The 18,224-nt window shown below is 41.1% G+C and overlaps 1 protein-coding gene and 4 pseudogenes across 1 annotated transcript in view; all 5 read left to right on the top strand.

The window, feature by feature from the left end:
• The first annotated feature begins 7,093 nt into the window (after positions 1–7,093).
• The window catches only part of LOC147306737 (b(0,+)-type amino acid transporter 1), a 28,738-nt gene continuing 17,607 nt past the window's right edge, over positions 7,094–18,224 (top strand). Inside the window, exon 1 of the mRNA XM_086273841.1 lies at positions 7,094–7,901. Within this exon, the coding sequence (XP_086129967.1) occupies positions 7,200–7,901 (702 nt within the window). The 5' untranslated portion in view covers positions 7,094–7,199. The remainder of the gene's footprint in view (positions 7,902–18,224) is intronic.
• LOC147306743 (b(0,+)-type amino acid transporter 1 pseudogene) lies at positions 11,446–12,539 on the top strand (annotated as a pseudogene).
• On the top strand, positions 12,664–13,809 carry LOC147306742 (b(0,+)-type amino acid transporter 1 pseudogene; annotated as a pseudogene).
• Positions 15,234–16,105, top strand: LOC147306741 (b(0,+)-type amino acid transporter 1 pseudogene; annotated as a pseudogene).
• LOC147306740 (b(0,+)-type amino acid transporter 1 pseudogene) lies at positions 16,211–17,112 on the top strand (annotated as a pseudogene).

Raw genomic sequence — 18,224 nt, 5'->3', positions numbered from 1 at the left:
CATTCACATGCTTTCTCTCACACAGCGCCTAAGCTACGACCTTGGCTCCCTGTTTATCTGCTCCTGCTGAAATGGGGCAGAAAACTCCAGCACACTCTGTTCTCTTCTACTCAGACAAATTAGATTTCTTATAACTCAGCAGTATAATGCATCATAAAACAATATCATTCATTCACAACAAGTCAGCAGTTTAATGTAATGCAAATCAGTTTAACTAGTGCAATAGTTATCAGCTTCTTCTAATTCAGGAGAATAATGCAAACTAAAACTACATAATAATTCACAATCTTTAATTAGGGGTCTAACATGGCATAAAATAATATCATAATCTAACAATTCCCCCTGATGAGGTCATTAGAATAATGACCTCACAAACACCCTGTAGCCCAGTGTGGCCGGGTTCATCTCTTCTCACTCCTGAGGTCCTTTGTCCCCCTGACGGGCAAACCATATGTAAGATGACCTCTGTGTTTGCGCAAGTCAGGTGCAAGACAAACTATTACTACAAGGATAGCAGGTCCAGATGACACTCCCCTGTTCTCCCACAGCTTTATTTGGTGTTCCCTTATACCATTCAGACGTAGACTAGAACCTCTGTCCGAAGAGCTCTTAACCTTTATTTTATTGCTGCAGCTACCAGTGTCGTCCAGTTGCGTGATCCTCTGTTCTTCTTACTTCAACCTCAGGGGTTAGACAACCCTTCAGTCGTGACACAGATCAGGGGATTATTCTGCCCCTATTTCAAACAACGATCTGTGTATCCTCGGGTCCTGTGTCTCCCGTGTATCCTCCAGAAAAGAACAGGAAGGCGTCCCCCTTTTGCCCAAGAGCCTCTCGAACCTCGTTGGTCTGGTGTTTCCGGATTTCCGTCAACCCCTTCATGGTTATTGCTGTATTTATGGGATTCATCCTTTTGAAGTGACTAGCTGGAGCCCAAACGCCATGACCCTTGGACCCAGTTGGTGTCTCGGCAGTCACTGTATCTGTCTCTGCTGCGAAGGACCCTCGTATCTCTGTGGCCTCGTCTGGTGTCTGTTCCTTTCTCTGTAAGAGACAGAAAACCAAAACACCTCTCTTCCTAACCCTAATAATCTAATGTTGTTATCTACTGACCTTCTAGTGATTCAAAATTGGTCTAAAACATTCAGAATGTCCCAGGGACTTATTCTAATCATATCTTATGTGTGTGTAAGCGTGTTTGCATTTAGCCCTCTGCACTCAAGGCGTTTCCTACACTTTATCAGTCCGGACAGTCACGCCGAACGAAGCTTCTGACCTTCAAAAGGCCGAGTGCCAACTCGTTATAAGCACATTTGCAAGGTGTGTCTGAAAATTATTGAAACCCCTCTTTTTAACAAAGACAAAGAAATTAACAAATCTTCTAAGCGCTATTCAGTTCATTTCAATGAGTAATGATTAAACATGAAAGTGATAGTTTATGCTTTTTCACTGATTCTCTAAAAGGTCCGTCTTCTCGGACCGCTATTAGCTTAAGTTTTACCATTCCTAAATTATTAAAGACACAAATGAAGTTATAAATTGTTCAAATAATCCTTGTTTGATGTTAAAGCTCAACCTTCCCCCCCTTTTTTGACACATTCCAATGTGTCAAATCAACGGAGCTAGAACATTCAAAAAAAAAAGTTAGGCAGCTACAAAGTTTCCCAGACTCTTAAGGTGATCCGCGTGTAACGTTCTGACTCAGGTATTTAATATTTTAATAAATGTCGTTTAATTAACTGCCACTATTTAAACTAACCTTAAAGACATAATTGAAGAAAAGATCACAAAGAATAACATGATATCAATGTTATGTAAGCGCGTGTGGCCTTCTATGCTCGAAGCCTTTCCCCTCAATAGATCAGTCAGACATTCGCGCTGACTGTAGCTTTTAACCCTTATTAACTTGAGCACAACTCTACAATGAGCAACAAGTTGCAATATGTATGAAAATGATCATGGTTACACCTGCAATGAAAAATTATATCATTATCCTAACACCTGTAAATAGAAGATTCATCAGAGGTTATAACAATCACAGGAACACAGATGTTAGTATAAGGTCAAAAGCTTCAATAAATGATCATCGATGCAATGCTTGTTGCATGATTCTCATACAATAATAATGCTGACATTAAAATAACAGTAAAACACCCCCTTTTGTCCCGTTTCACTTGACACCTAAACGTTTATAAATGCCTCTTTTATTCTTGATTTTATTTCCCCCTTTTCTCCCCTTACTGACCACAGCAGGGGGATCTTAGTTTTGAATCAGCCATGAATCCAGCTCACCTGATTCATCAGTGAGCTCCACCATCACTGGCGTCTGACAGGGTGGCGCTGCATACTCTTCCTTTAATGTCACTATTTTCAACCTGTTAATGAGAGTGTTTAAACCTGAAGTCGACTACGTCCACAACAAGTCAATACAGCTGTAAATGTGGCCAATTATCAATCTATTACCAATCAATAACAACAGATAACTTCTATTTTATGCATGCTTTTAATCAACCACTCACCCAGAGGATCTCCAATCCCAGGAAATGCCTTCTCCTCCTTTAATGAGTCTGTCCTCCTTCCATGCCCTGGTAACTGGTCCATCCAGAGCCATATGATCTCAAATATACATACAACAAGCCAAACCACACCTTGGTCACACCAACCCCTTTTTGCACCAACAAAACATGTTGGATTTACTTGACTCAATAGTGGACACTAGTTACACACCAACTCTTTACCTTGGCAAAAACGTAAACAACTAAGTTGAATCAACACAACCTTTTCATAATCTCTTCGAAATAAAACTCACACCATTCATTCATCATTTTCGCTCTGTACCACTGCTCCTTGTTAGACTGTGTGAAGCACAGTAAACAATTCAGTGGAGGCTTTGAGCCATAAACAGACATCACGCACAGACATTGTTTTCATTATCAAAGTGCTTCAGACCATGTCCTCTAAATCTACACAAATGCCCTCTGCGTGGCATGAAATACATTTAAGCAATAAATAATCAATCAGTTCTTGCTGTTGTAACCAACTCCGTATTTGGATGTTTGTGTGCAGCATTTGTTAGTAAAGCATTCTTCATTGCATCAGCGTGTGTGTGTGTGGATCACTTCTCAGTTCATTGAATCAACATTTTAATTTGTGTGTGTGTGTGTGTCATTTCTCCCTCAATCAACGAGTGCATATGTTCATATGTATGTTTCTTTTCACTCTGAGTCGGTGCATGTAGATGTGTGTGTTTGTGTGGGTGTTTGTGTTCATCACTTTCCTGTTGTAGTGTTCTGGGTAAACCACGGCCTGAAGCGTGCCCTGGGTCCTGCCCTCCTCCTTTTCAGTCTGTTTGCATCCATTGGTGCTGCTGCTCAGAGTTCTGTCCATACTGGTTCTGGCCCCAATTGAGGCAGTCCTTTTCTCCAGTGTCCAGCATCTTCTCCTTATTTCGCTCCTCCTTAACTTGACCCTTTTGCTTCGGTCTTCCTTCAGGGTTTTGATACGCAGCTCAATTGTCTGGATGTCCGTTTGTTGCTTGCAGAAGTGCGACTGCTGTCCGTTTGTTTGCAGGTGGAACGGCTGACATCCAGAAGGTGTATAGGAGAGTCTGCAGCTTCCACCTCCCCAGTGGAAGACCTCAATCTTTGTTCTGTTAGTTTAACACAGGCCTCAAGGCTCTCTGGGATCCCTGCTTGCACTTTCAAGCCCACGGCTCAGGTCGTAGTCGTGGTCCCATTCCAGGGGAATGGAGTCCATGGTTGTTTGGGTGTCTCGGCCCGAGCGTTCAGTCCGGAGCTGGGCAGCCCAGGACGCTGAGCGATCGGAGGACGGCAGAGGCGACAGGAAGCCATCCCCCTAACGTTTGCTCCATAGCAGACCGGACAAATCACACTGCTCATCTAGCTCCAGGATGCTCCGGCCTGATTTCAAGTCCGGTGTCTTGGACTCCAAGCCTGATGGGTTCGATTTTCAGCTAGCTCCTCCTGGGCCATGCTCAGTTTCTGCTCTGATGCCTCGAGGTCTTATTGAGGGCAGAAACCTCAGAGTCTTTTCCGTAGAAATCAGATTAAAGTCCATTGATGTTTTCCTTGCTTTGCTCCACGGCCTTTTGCGGCTCTGCTGTTCGGCCCTTCTCAGAGGTCAGCTCCTGGCCGAGCCCCGACACCTGTGCCTTCAGCTTATTTTCTCCTGGTGTTTTGTCCATTCTGAGGTGCCTCCTGACCTCAGTTACTCCTCCTGTCTCTGGCACGCCCTTTTTGCTGCCCGATGGTCATTGTTGGTCCGTCACTGTCCTGCACAGTTTTAATGCAGAGTGGTTAAGGTCAGCATGGTTTTGCTCGGCCTCACTTTTCATCTGGGCTTAATGGGCGTCTCGTCACAGCTCTGTCAGCTGAAGCTGTCTTTTTCCATATGGCAAGAGTGTGAAGAGTGTGTGAGAGGGGTGTGTCCGATCAGGCACAATGCTGGTGGCTTTGCGAGTTCCTCGTTTTCCAAATCCAGATGTTTATTTGTCACGTACACAGCAACAGAGAGAACAGTCTGTTGTTGGGATGGCTGAGGTCACGATCTTCCTGGTCTTGGTCCAGCACCGCCTGCTGTAGATTGAGTGCAGGTCAGGGTGCTCGGAGCGGATGGTGCGCTCAGCTGATTGCACAACCCTCTGTAGAGCTTGTCTGTCCGGCATGGTGCTGTTCCCGAACCAGACAGTGATATAGCTGCTCAGGATGCTCTCAATAATTCCTTTATATAAGGTGGTCAGAATCGGTGGTGGGAGCCGGGCCTTTCTCAGTCTTCTCAGAAAGAAAAGACGCTGACGGAAATCTTCCCGTGTAGTGAAACGGGCCTTGGATTTAACTCTCTCCGTCTCTGCTGCCTGAGATCGTTTTCCTGCAGCACTGTTGACAGTTTCAAGTTGTTGTGGGTCCAGCTGCTTTAGCATTTGGTCAGAGTCACATCGAAGACGGTAAAGGAGAGAGCAACGATGGTAGAGGGGAGAGCAGGAGTCCAGGGTCAGCCTCGGCTTTTCCGGGCCGACAAAGCAGCCTGTAATCAAGCATAAAGAGAAAAAACAAAACAAAACAAAAACAAAAACAAACGAACAGGAAAATCATGTTGTATTGGCTGTGTTACTCAGAGAGGGGAAAAACAACGGGACCAGGCCCTGTGTCAGCCTTCTCTCCCCCTTTTTTTGTTTTTTCTCACCATATAATCCTCTCATAACCCACCAAGCTGACAGGACAACACAGGTACATGTTAAAATTCTTAAGATCATGTTTAAAGCACAAAAATGGAATTTTCTTTCATTCAGTAATCACTTGTATTAATCAATCAGAAGAAAACATGTCACAATTTGACTTTTATTAACCACTAAATTTGTCGTGTTATCACTGGTTGTGATTTTTTTTTTTTTTTTGAAGTTAAGTTGTTGTCCTGCAACCCAGAGGGTTTATTTGTTAGTAGTGGATAAACTTCATTATTTAATGGCGGACATGCTTCTTTTAGGTACACAATCAAAGGGATCCAGAACCTGATATTTTATGGATTGCCCTCCTTCCCACACTTCTATAGCGAGGTGTGTAACATGCTGGCAACAGCAACTCAGGGGGAGGAGGCCAGCTGGACCTGCACGGCACTCTACTCGCGCTACGACGCTCACAAACTGGCTGCCATCACCGGAGCACAGCGAGCAGGACAGATGCTGAACTCCAACAAGGCTGTTCACCTCTTTGTCACGGGAGGGGAAGACAAAAATGTGTGATGACACTGGATGAATATGAAAAGGACCACTGGAGTAAATTGAGCATAGGTGTTTACCATGCTTAATAATCAGGAAAGTTTCCAAATGCACCAGAAAACATGTTTATTGGCTTTGTTTTATGGTCTCCTGCAACAACATTCCTTTCATTTGTAAAGAGATTATTAACTTGTCACTGATAAGAAGAGTTGGATGTTTATTATTAAAAACTTTCCTTATCTTTTACTTGATTAAAGTTCATGCATAGCAAAATGTGACCTAACACGGCCATGAAGTGCCAAAATAATTGCATAATAGTTTTCATGAGGTGATAATGCAGTAATCTTATGAGAATTTCAAGCCAAAACAACCTGCGAGAGTAGCTTTGCATGATTTATAGTTCAGATTAATCCTCATAAAACTCAAACAAGGACAGTGTAGATTAAAACCTTAATGTCACCATGATCGTCATGGATATAAATGTGGAGAGACTAAAACTCACAAACTCAACATGTAAATGTTGATGTTGAGGGTTCAAAGCTAGGAGAAGACCCCCATTTCAGACAGGTCATTGAAGGTGAACACTATTTTTACAGGTTGTTTATTTAATTCCATTTTGCTCTTGTTTTATGACTACTAAACAAGCAAAGGTGGGGAGATAATAACCGTCTTTAAGCATCAAGAAACCCCAGCAAAGTAAGGCTAGTGGAGGGGTAACAATCTATTACATCAGGTTTGGGGCATGAGGGAACCAAAGAGAGCTGGAGGAGTATATAGAGGCCACTATTAATTGAAACAATACATTAAAGAGACAACACAAAAGATAATGCATGCAGAAATGTGTAAAAATACTGGTGAACCATAGATTATGAGCATTTTTCTCCTCTTTTTATTAAATGCAGCTGATCAAAGCGCTGATAAGTCCAAGGCTTAAGCTGTCCTGCGGGTAAGGAGACTATTTTAGGGCTTTGAATTGGTCTTTTTGTAAAACAGTCTAACTTCCATTCGAATAACAAATGCACAAAATGACGTCTAGTCTTACCCTAAAAATTGATCTAGAGTGTGTTTGTGAAACCAGCCCTTGTCTAGAGGACACTGAAAGCGGAAGGCTCTACCTCCTATTTTGCAGTCTCATCGTGATATGCTCTATTGGGATAATATGTTATTAGCGGGTAACATAACATCTCAAGGCCAATGGAGGAGTACAAGAGAGTCTTTGCGGTCTGATTTACATATTTCTGACTCAGGGCTGCTTAGGTGCTGGGCATCCCTGTCGTCCCTGAAGCAGCCAATCAGTGAAGCCCAGCAAACGTGTGAGAATACCAAGCAAAACAGGTGGTTGTATGAGCCGCCCACATAATTATTAACTCCTTGTGTTGATGCAATAGTGACTTTGGTCACGCTATTATAGTGTTTTCTCCGCTGTTAAAGGTGTCAGGTTGTAGGCAGCTGTTTAACTGCAGTGATGACGGAAGAAAAGCCGCAGAAGCTCAAACTAAAGCGGGAGCTGGGGATGCTGGGAGCCGTGTCCCTCATCGTGGGGACGGCGGTCGGATCTGGGATCTTCATGACCCCACAGACGGTGATCAGCTCCATCGGGAGCCCCGGTGCCAGCCTGGTTATATGGGCGTCTTGCGGCCTGCTGGCGATTCTGGCGTCTTTCTGCTACGCCGAGCTCGGCACAGTTATAAAAGAATCAGGGGGCGAGTACATCTACATTCTGAGGACTTCATGTCCAGCGCTTGCCTTCATGTTCATCTTTAGCTCTGTGCTCTTTGTGAGACCTGCAGGCATTGCTGGCATAGGACTGAGTTTTGCTGCCTATGTTGTGACTCCTTTCTACGGAGACTGCCCCCCTCCGGTGCTGGTGGTGAAGTGCGTGGCCGCAGCGGCAATTATCACGCTCGCCACCGTGAACTGCATGAAAGTTCGCTTTGCAATGTCAATCCAAGTTTTCTTTACTGTAGTCAAAGTCTTGGCTCTGGCAGGGATTATCATAGGAGGTGTGGTGATGCTTATCAAAGGCCACACTGAGAATTTTGAAAACTCCTTTGAGAACACAAATGTTGGCGTCAATTCAATAGGAATTGCTTTCTACCAGGGGCTGTGGTCATACGACGGCTGGAACAATCTGAACTCAGTGACTGAAGAGTTAAAACGTCCCGAGGTAAGTGGGAGGGCCTTCAGAGGCTGACCCATGCCCTGACTGTAAAACACAATCACCCCGAATAAATAAGTAATGGGTTCTCTGCAGGGAGAAAATAATTTATTTTTATTGCTGAGAAATTTACAAATGTTTAACGTGAACTTTGAGCTATAACCGACTGAGACTTTTATGTTGAGGCCACAGAAGTACAGTAGCGACAGAGGTAATAAATAAATAAACGGTTTAATTTTAGATCTAACAGAAAGATTATCTGTTACTAGTGTGCATTATAACATCACATAAAGAAAAACGTTTTTTTTTCTGTTGATATTCTTCCTATTTCTAATCTTCCGGCAGCATAATAAGACCCTAAACTTAAATCAATAGTTTCTTATCATAAAACTTGTTCTGTTGAAACCCATTTTAATAAACAACATTATTTGAGTATAACTACTTTTTTTTTTTCCTTTTAGCCATAAAATGCAGATGAGGTATTCATCACACAGGCGGGCAGGCGACGTAGACGCCCAAGTTTGTAAATGCAATACGATGTCGGAGTAGGCGTTGATTGAATGATTTGGTCAAATTAATCTCTGTTTAGTAATAAAGACCAAGTGAAAAAGAATATGATCACTTTTATATATTTTTTTCTCTTATTAAGGAACATTGTACATGTATCACATTGTTATGTATTTAAACGGTTATAAGCTGTTACTCATTTCTGACACATTTTAAATCTTGGTACCTTTAAGAGTCAGCTTTTCAATAAATTATTAAGTTGACCTTGAGAATAATTTAATGATTTAATGTCTGACAAAGATGGATGTAGCCCAGATGTTGAATGATAGATTCATTTATTTGGTAACATGAGCCCATTAAATGATTATTGGGTTTTTCTCCTGAAGTCCAGATTCACTCTGTGCTCCTGTGTTCAGGCTTAGATCCGTTTGCATTTATCTATTTAGTTTATTCGGCTCTATTATATTTTTAATGTATTTATTTAAACGGGACAGTGCATCTTTATGTAAATATGTCAGAGTTAGCCAAACAGCAAGTCAAGCAAAAGCAATAGAAAAGACATTTAACACAACATCAGACAATGAACAAGAATCTTGCTCTAACAATATTAGAGGCTGTTCTTTTCTTTCTAAACATTCAGCAGGGGATCAAATAATTATTTCTCCCCTATAAAAAGAAAATCTCTTTTCCCTTTCAGAATATAACAGAATAATAGTTACTCATTTTCCTAATCTATTGGTCCACACTAGTTTATCCCAGAGTAGACAAATATTTATATTTATCAGGTTTCCTGATAAGATGTGGCTCAGGATTAAAATCCCCAAATAAATATTTTTGAGTGCAACGGCAACTTTAAATCTGGTGTTTTGTGTGTTAGTTGGGGCATCTCGCAGCAAGAAATTGAGTGCCTTTAAACGGTTCATAATGCAAAAATCTCATCTCAACCCACAGTTTGCACTGGAGAGTTTGTGGTTTTGCAGGCTTTACAGCGCTATAACCTGGTAGTTAGGATTGTGCTAAGTCATGCAGAACTGCTCGTGCTGTTCATGAGAGCATATTGCTAAGCAGTTTTATTTTTCTCGTATTTTTATTTTTAGCTTTTTAGTTTCTGGAGTGGGAGTGGTTATTTAAGATTCTCACTTATTCATTCATTGCATAGTTATACATTTATTTTTGTTAAGCTACAGTGTAGCTTGCCATCACCAGTGTGTGAATGTGTGTGTGTGAATGACTGAATGTAGTGTAAAGCGCTTTGGGGTCCTTAGGGACTAAGTAAAGCGCTGTAAAAATACAGGCCATTTACCATTTTTACCATTTAATGTTACTGTCTTATTACAAATGTATGGGTATTTCTAGTATATATACATATATTTTTGTACCCCCAAAATATTTAGTTAGTTTTTATATTTTTCTAAAGTACATAGTAACTATTAAAATATTTTTGAAACTATAACTAATGTGTGTATGTGTTAGTCCCCATAGGGAAATAGTTCCTCTGCATTTAACCCATTCACCCAGTGAAGCAGTGGGCAGCCACCAATGCAGCGCCTGGGGAGCAGTGTGTAGGGACGGTACCTTGCTCAGGGGTACCTCAGGGTAGCCGTTCAGCGGAGTTGAACCCCCGACCTTCCGATCATGGGGCCACCAAGCTACCTACTGAGCTATCCCTGCCCTAATAACGCGGAGCTAGGTAAAACACGTGAATTAAACACCTATAATTCAGAACTGAACATTGAAGTCATTTCTTCATATACAGATGGTGATACCGACCGCCTGTATTTTATTTATAAGTTGTTTTATTTTGAAAAGCTTATGTTTAAGTAGTTGAGTAATGAGAGAAAAAACACAGAGTGGTGACAGTGGCAGAGAAAAGGACATTAAAGAAACTGATGGACATTATGGACAATGCCAGACATCCTCTGCACACGGCCATAAACAACCAGAAGAGTCTGTTCAGTGACAGGTTGCTTCTCCCAAAGACAAGAACTAACAGACTTAAAAACTCCTTTGTCCCACACGCCATCAAACTGTTTAACTCCTCCCTGGAGGGGAGAGGGAGGGGAAACAGGAGGACAAAGGAGGGGGGAACAACTAAGCTGTAGTGCCTCTTCACCTCACTGTGCAATACCTTTTGTGCAATACTTTTGTAAATAGTCAACGGTGCAATAGACTCAATACTTGAAATGTGCAATTCACTTGTATTTTTATTTTTTATTCCTATTTATTCTATTTATCCCCTTCGTATATTTTATTTATATTGTCTCTGTATTTATATATATATATATGTGTGTGTGTGTATTATATATATATATATATATATATATATATATATATATATATATATATATATATATATATATATATATATATATATATATATAATATTCTGTAACTCTGTAACTTCTGTCGGTGCTGTGCTTTTTTGGAAATCGAATTTCCCAGAGGAACCCACCCGAGGGATTAATAAAGTTCTATCTAATCTAATCTAATCTAATCGTTAAATGTGCACTCTGCTTTTTATTGACCAGGTTTTATCAGTTCTGAAAGTACACTGAGGACAGACTGAGCTGTGAGGCAAAGAATAACTTGGTGTCTTTACTTGGCCATGTCCTTTCTATGATAACATTGTTAACATTGTTAAGCAGATGTTCATGTCTTCTCTCAGATTAGGTATTTTTCTGCTGCCAGTACAGCTCTCCAAACTATTCATGTAGGTCCAGACACAAGAAAACATTATATTGAGGACTGAAGACAGTCTTTCTCTGACTTTGAGGACACTAGTAGAATGCATTCGGTTTGCAGGGACTTTTACTGTAGAAAAGCAAGACTGAAATGATTTAAAACATGTATATTTTTAATGCTTTACTTCCCTGTCAGTGTTTTATAAAAAACCTAAAATAAATTACTGCTTACGTGAAACCTAAGAGAAAAGAAGAACTTTAAACAGCCATGCTGATGATAGCCTCGCCTTACTTTCGTAGCTGTATAATTAAGTGTGCTCCGCCTCTTATGTAAAAGACAACACTTTACAGCTACAGGTCTTCTTGTCCGCTGCTTCTAGGAAGACAAAAGCTTTCTGACCATGGGACATGACACACATGGACTCAATCTGCAGAGGGAAGTGGGGCTCATAGGAGCAGTTTCCTTCATTGGTGGAACCATGATTGGATCTGGGATCTTCATTTCTCCCCAGTACGTCCTTTCCACTATTGGGAGCCCAGGGGCCAGCTTCATTATATGGTCCTGCTGTGGACTGATAGCCATGCTGGGGGGTCTGTGCTATGCTGAACTGGGCACTATCATACCAGAGTCTGGAGCTGAGTACATTTACATACTGCGGACTGCAGGGAAAGTGGTGGCCTTCATGTTCGTCTTCAGCTTCATCATGGTCATGAGGCCGGCTAGTGGCACAGGAGTCGCTCTCATCTTTGCTGAATATGCTGTGGCCCCCTTTTACAGTGGCTGCACTCCTCCACAGCTGGCTGTGAAGTTAATGGCTGCTGTATCAATCTTGGTGCTGGCTATAATCAACTGTCTGAGCGTCCGCTTGGCCACAGGCATCCAGGTGGTCACCATGGCAGTGAAGGTGGTGGCCCTGGTGGTGATCATCCTGGGAGGCATTGTGATGCTTTTCCAGGGCCGCACTGAGAACTTTGAGGACTCATTTGAGGGAACCAATGCAGGGATCAGCTCCATTGGCATTGCTTTCTATCAGGGCTTGTGGTCGTATGATGGCTGGAACACTTTAAATTATTTAACTGAGGAGGTGAAACATCCAGAAGTAAGTCTGCGTGGGTTTGCAGTAATCTAAGTCATGGTAGTCTTAAGAGCTTCAAAAACTGGTACTTTTTTTTAACAATATGGTTCATGTGATGACACACATGATTAATAGTAGATCAACAACTGTGGTTTAAATACCTGGAACTCTTCACCTTTTGTTTTTAGAACGTTAGAAGCCTCAGGGATGACAGGTAAAATGTTCTTAAGACATCAAAAAAGTCAGAATTTGAACATTTACTGTTTGTGTTTAATATTATACAAAAAAAGGAGACAAATCGATCCAAGACTTTGGCTTTTTAGTCAGGATTGTATATAATTTATCTTGTTATGAGTGATGAGTGGACTGGACAAAGTAACAAGAAAACTGATATTACTTTTAGATATGATAACCCAAGCCTGTTGGCCCTTTGGTTCAGTGGTTAGCACTTTTGCTATAGAGCAAAAAAAAAAAAGGTAGAGTTAATATTTAAATGAGGGTAACGACTAGGTTTTAATAATAATGGATTGGATTTATATAGCGCTTTTCAAGGCACCCAAAGCGCTTTACAATACCACTATTCATTCACTCTCACATTCATACACTGGTGGAGGCAGCTACAGTTGTAGCCACAGCTGCCCTGTTATCAATCCCTTGATAACACTGAAAGTTTTTTCTACGCAGTTTGTAGCATCTGAATTCTTTGTGATCTTTCTCAGTCTGCTCTGTAGACGTGTCGTTTTGTGCTCCCTGCTCTCTCTCAACATGGTGGACAAAACCCCAAAAAACGAAGGCCTGCAACTGAAGAGGGAAATTGGATTGATTGGTGGAGTAGCAATAGTTTCTGGAACCATGATTGGATCCGGTATCTTCATGTCCCCACAGTATGTCCTGGCGTATGTGGGAAGTCCTGGGGCCAGCATGTTAATCTGGTTTTTTTCAGGTGTTGTAGCTTTGCTTGCAGCTCTCTCCTACACTGAGCTTGGGACCATTATTCCTGAATCCGGTGGGGAATTTACTTACATCCTGAGGATCTATGGTTCATTCCCAGCCTTCTTTGCGGCAATCACTTTCATCCTGCTTTTGAAACCTTCCAGCATTGCAGCAATGTCAATGACCATTGCACAGTATGTCATGGCTCCCTTTTACCCAGGCTGCCCACCTCCTCAGCTGGCTGTGAAATGCTTTGCAGCTTTTAGTATTCTGGTAGTTGCCATTACCAACATCCTGAATGTCCGATTTGCTCTGAGAGTGCAGGTGATCTTCTTGGTGGCCCAAGTGTTTTCACTCACTTTCATTGTAATTGGAGGGCTAGTGAAAGTCATACAGAGCAGCACTGTGATCGAGGAAATTTTTAATGTTGAGAATGCTTTTCAAGGCACAGAGTATTCTGTGGGCACTCTGGGAATGGCTTTCTATCAAGGCCTCTGGTCTTACGCTGGCTGGTACAACTTAAACTATGTGACTGAGGAGCTGAACAAACCAGAGGTGAGGCTGAAAGGGTCAGAAATGACCTGAAATAGTAGCATTTATTCATGCTAATTTTTTTTTAAATACAGCTTAAAACCTGTCAAGAATGATTTGATGCATTAGTGCAAAAGATGCCTATATGCTGCTATATTTTCTTCCTTAACTCTGAATTTGTACCTCAGGTAATTTATTGACTTTGTCCTAACACAGGATGTATATAACACTCTGTAAATCAGTGATCAAAGTGTCTGAGGTGTTGTATGGCGATAATAAATGTACACGAGAGTAGAGTATGTTTGCTTTGCTATCATTTCAGTCCTAACTCCAATGAGGTGTGACTCCTAGATCTCAAAGACTGTATATAAAGATGTTTGGTGAATATAATATATGAGGATCAAGTATCAGAATATATTTTGACAACAAGAAGCATTTTGACCAACATTTTTCTGTATCTCCAGCTTTTCCAGAACATATACTTTGTTTTTAGTTGCAGCTCCTTACAGCATTTTATATAATAATATTACTGTTTAAATAGGAATTTAATATTTTTAAAGAATTTCTCAACTTATGACAAACTTAATTTATCCTTATCTTAAATGACTGAAACTTCAGTGTGATCGTCCCTTTTTGTTCACGCCGGTTCATAATAATTAACCCATTTCCACTGACTGCTTTTTGCAGCTTGGTGCTTGGTGTTCTTTTCTATTGTATCATACTGGAGTCCAATTTAATTAAAAGAAGAGTATGGGCAGAACTTTGTGCCATCAGAAACTGAACCTGAATTGTAACTTGAATAAATGCTTTTTAAAACTGAATTTGAATCAGTCTAATTTGAAATTCAATGTACAGTTTTGAAAATTATCGTCACTAAATTGAAATTGAATTTTATATTTTGAAAATGAATTCATTTACTTTGAAACTGTATTTTATCCTTTAAAAGTGTAGCTCTCGAATAATTTCAGTTTCACTTCCATCATTCAGATTCAGCTCCAAAATTCATTTTTTTGGGACTTACATCCATACAACTAAATGGTTTAGCAAAGTATTAAAGAAAGTAAATATTCAACTTAGTTTTATGTTATTCTGTTGGACTGCTTAAACTGGCACAAGGGAGAACCAGGTCAAGTCACGTCCTTCCTCTGATAACATTGTTATGCAGATACTCTGTTACTTTCTTCACTCAGATGAGGCCCTGTCTAATCTTTTACTGGAAGTTCAGTGTTTTTTTGTTTGTTTTTTATCTTCATGTAGGTCACGTAGATCCAGACACAAGTATACATAAAACGAACAAACACCAGAGAAAGAATTGAGGACACCAGAAGAATCAACTTGGCTTGCAGGGACATTTCCAGTAGACTGGAAATATTCAAAATAGTCTCTATTTTGAATTTTTCGTTTCTCCAACTGTGTTTTATAGAGCAGAACCTAAAATAAATCATTGTTAACGTGAAATCTAAGAAAAAACCAACTCTGGACAAGCAGACATTCTTAAAATCTGCTTAAAAGTAGCCTCATTTTAATTTCATAGCAGTTTAATTTTGTGCACTCCTCCTATTGGGCAACAGGCAGCGTTTTGTAACTGCACGTCTGTTCTTCGCTGCTGCTTCTAGGAAGACAAAAGCTTTCTGACCATGGGACATGACACACATGGACTCAATCTGCAGAGGGAAGTGGGGCTCATAGGAGCAGTTTCCTTCATTGGTGGAACCATGATTGGATCTGGGATCTTCATTTCTCCCCAGTACGTCCTTTCCACTATTGGGAGCCCAGGGGCCAGCTTCATTATATGGTCCTGCTGTGGACTGATAGCCATGCTGGGGGGTCTGTGCTATGCTGAACTGGGCACTATCATACCAGAGTCTGGAGCTGAGTACATTTACATACTGCGGACTGCAGGGAAAGTGGTGGCCTTCATGTTCGTCTTCAGCTTCATCATGGTCATGAGGCCGGCTAGTGGCACAGGAGTCGCTCTCATCTTTGCTGAATATGCTGTGGCCCCCTTTTACAGCGGCTGCACTCCTCCACAGCTGGCTGTGAAGTTAATGGCTGCTGTATCAATCTTGGTGCTGGCTATAATCAACTGTCTGAGCGTCCGCTTGGCCACAGGCATCCAGGTGGTCACCATGGCAGTGAAGGTGGTGGCCCTGGTGGTGATCATCCTGGGAGGCATTGTGATGCTTTTCCAGGGCCGCACTGAGAACTTTGAGGACTCATTTGAGGGAACCAATGCAGGGGTCAGCTCCATTGGCATTGCTTTCTATCAGGGCTTGTGGTCGTATGATGGCTGGAACACTTTAAATTATTTAACTGAGGAGGTGAAACATCCAGAAGTAAGAATTTCAATATTTACTATTAGTAGTTTATAGAAAGTCAAAATAAAGATGAAGCATGCCAACACTGTGCGTCTTCACTCATGATTGTGCTTTTTTTTTTATCTTCTTACAGATTTAGATGAGTAGGCCAGGACAAACTGTAGTAACCTGAGAACTGATATTGGTTTAGGATATAATAATCCAAACCAACTGGTGGCTCATTGGTGCAGTGGTTAGCACTTTTTCCACAGTTAGAAAACTGAAGAGTTAATATTTAATTGAAGGCAAAACAAGTACATTTTACACCACGTGATTTCTTTTGAAAGCTTTTTCTACGCAGTTTGTAGCATCTGAATTCTTTGTGATCTTTCTCAGTCTGCTCTGTAGACGTGTCGTTTTGTGCTCCCTGCTCTCTCTCACCATGGCGGACAAAACCCCAAAAAACGAAGGCCTGCAACTGAAGAGGCAGATTGGATTGATTGGTGGAGTAGCAATAGTTTCTGGAACCATGATTGGATCTGGTATCTTCATGTCCCCACAGTATGTCCTGGCGTATGTGGGAAGTCCTGGGGCCAGCATGTTAATCTGGTTTTTTTCAGGTGTTGTAGCTTTGCTTGCAGCTCTCTCCTACACTGAGCTTGGGACCATTATTCCTGAATCCGGTGGGGAATTTACTTACATCCTGAGGATCTATGGTTCATTCCCAGCCTTCTTTGCGGCAATCACTTTCATCCTGCTTTTGAAACCTTCCAGCATTGCAGCAATGTCAATGACCATTGCACAGTATGTCATGGCTCCCTTTTACCCAGGCTGCCCACCTCCTCAGCTGGCTGTGAAATGCTTTGCAGCTTTTAGTATTCTGGTAGTTGCCATTATCAACATCCTGAATGTCCGATTTGCTCTGAGAGTGCAGGTGATCTTCTTGGTGGCCAAAGTGTTTTCACTCACTTTCATTGTAATTGGAGGGCTAGTGGAAGTGATACAGAGCAGCACTGTCATCGAGGAAAATTTTAACATTGAGAATGCTTTTCAAGGAACTCAGTTTTCTTTGAACACTCTGGGAAAGGCTTTACTTCAAGGCCTCTGGTCTTACTCTGGCTGGAGCAACTTGAATTATGTGACTGAGGAGCTGAACAAACCAGAGGTGAGGCTGAAAGGGTCTGAAGTGACCTGAAATAGTAGCATTTATTCATGCTAAATTTTTCAAATACAGCTTAAAACCTGTCCAGAATGATTTGATTCTTTACTGTAAAAGATGCCTATATGCTGCTATATTTTCTTCCTTAACTCTGAATTTGTATTTCAGGTAATTTATTGACTTTGTCCTAACACAGGATGTCTATAACACTCTGTAAATCAGTGCAGTTAGCTTGTTAATGTTTGACACCATGCAGCCCCACGCACACGGCGGTAACGGAGATTTGCCGCGTTAATGCAGTTATGGCATTAACGTCATTTTAACGAGATTAACGCTGACAGCACCAATAATAATATGACTGTTTAAATAGGAATTTAATATTTTTAAAGACTTGGTAAATTCTTTAAAAATACCTCAACTTATGTGTAGTGTTCTGTTGCAGAATGTAGCAACTCTGATCAAACACCAAGCTAAACCTCTGTCAATGAATACACGAGTCCGAGTAGAGTTGACTTTTTACTCAGAATCTTCATTTGACAAGCGGTAAAAACTGTAGTTGAAAAGAAATACAGAATAGAAAAAATGATCGTTTACATAAATATTGCATCACGAAATAACTCAAAATGTGACCTTACACCTTCGTGTTAGCTTTAGCAACAGTAATGATCATCAAAACTGCCTTTTTTAACATGTACAAATTAACCTCCATGAATCACAAACAAAATATAATTTTTAACAAATACCGCTATTTATGCCTTTTTAACATCTTCATCATGAAATATATACACTTACGGCGTTGCCTGAACAATGTTCCCAAGTGGATGGCTGTGGATAAGCCTCAGAGCAAGACCGCATGTCCCTCTCCCCAGGAAGAGGAATTAAACAGGAAATGAGGTTATTAGCAAGTTCACCTTCAAAATTAAACCTTCTTAACATTTTTAACTCTTTTTACTGTTCTTTTTAACTTAAATACATACAAAAGAATTATTTTAAAGCAAACATTAAAGATAAATAACATAAATGCCTTTGAGGCATCACACTCCCCGCCTGGCCTATGTGAGGCCACTATGAACTTGAATGAGTCCAAACAACAGTCCTTAAATCAGTCCTTAGGCAGAAGAAGAACTACTTCTGCAACTGGCCTAAGG

The sequence above is a fragment of the Aulonocara sp. 'chitande type north' Nkhata Bay genome, linkage group LG19, assembly GCF_057382095.1.
Source record: "Aulonocara sp. 'chitande type north' Nkhata Bay isolate Kocher_YH1m ecotype deep benthic linkage group LG19, A_spYH_male_GT1.1, whole genome shotgun sequence".
Lineage (NCBI taxonomy): Eukaryota > Metazoa > Chordata > Actinopteri > Cichliformes > Cichlidae > Aulonocara > Aulonocara sp. 'chitande type north' Nkhata Bay.
This window is presented reverse-complemented; position numbering and strand designations above follow the sequence as displayed.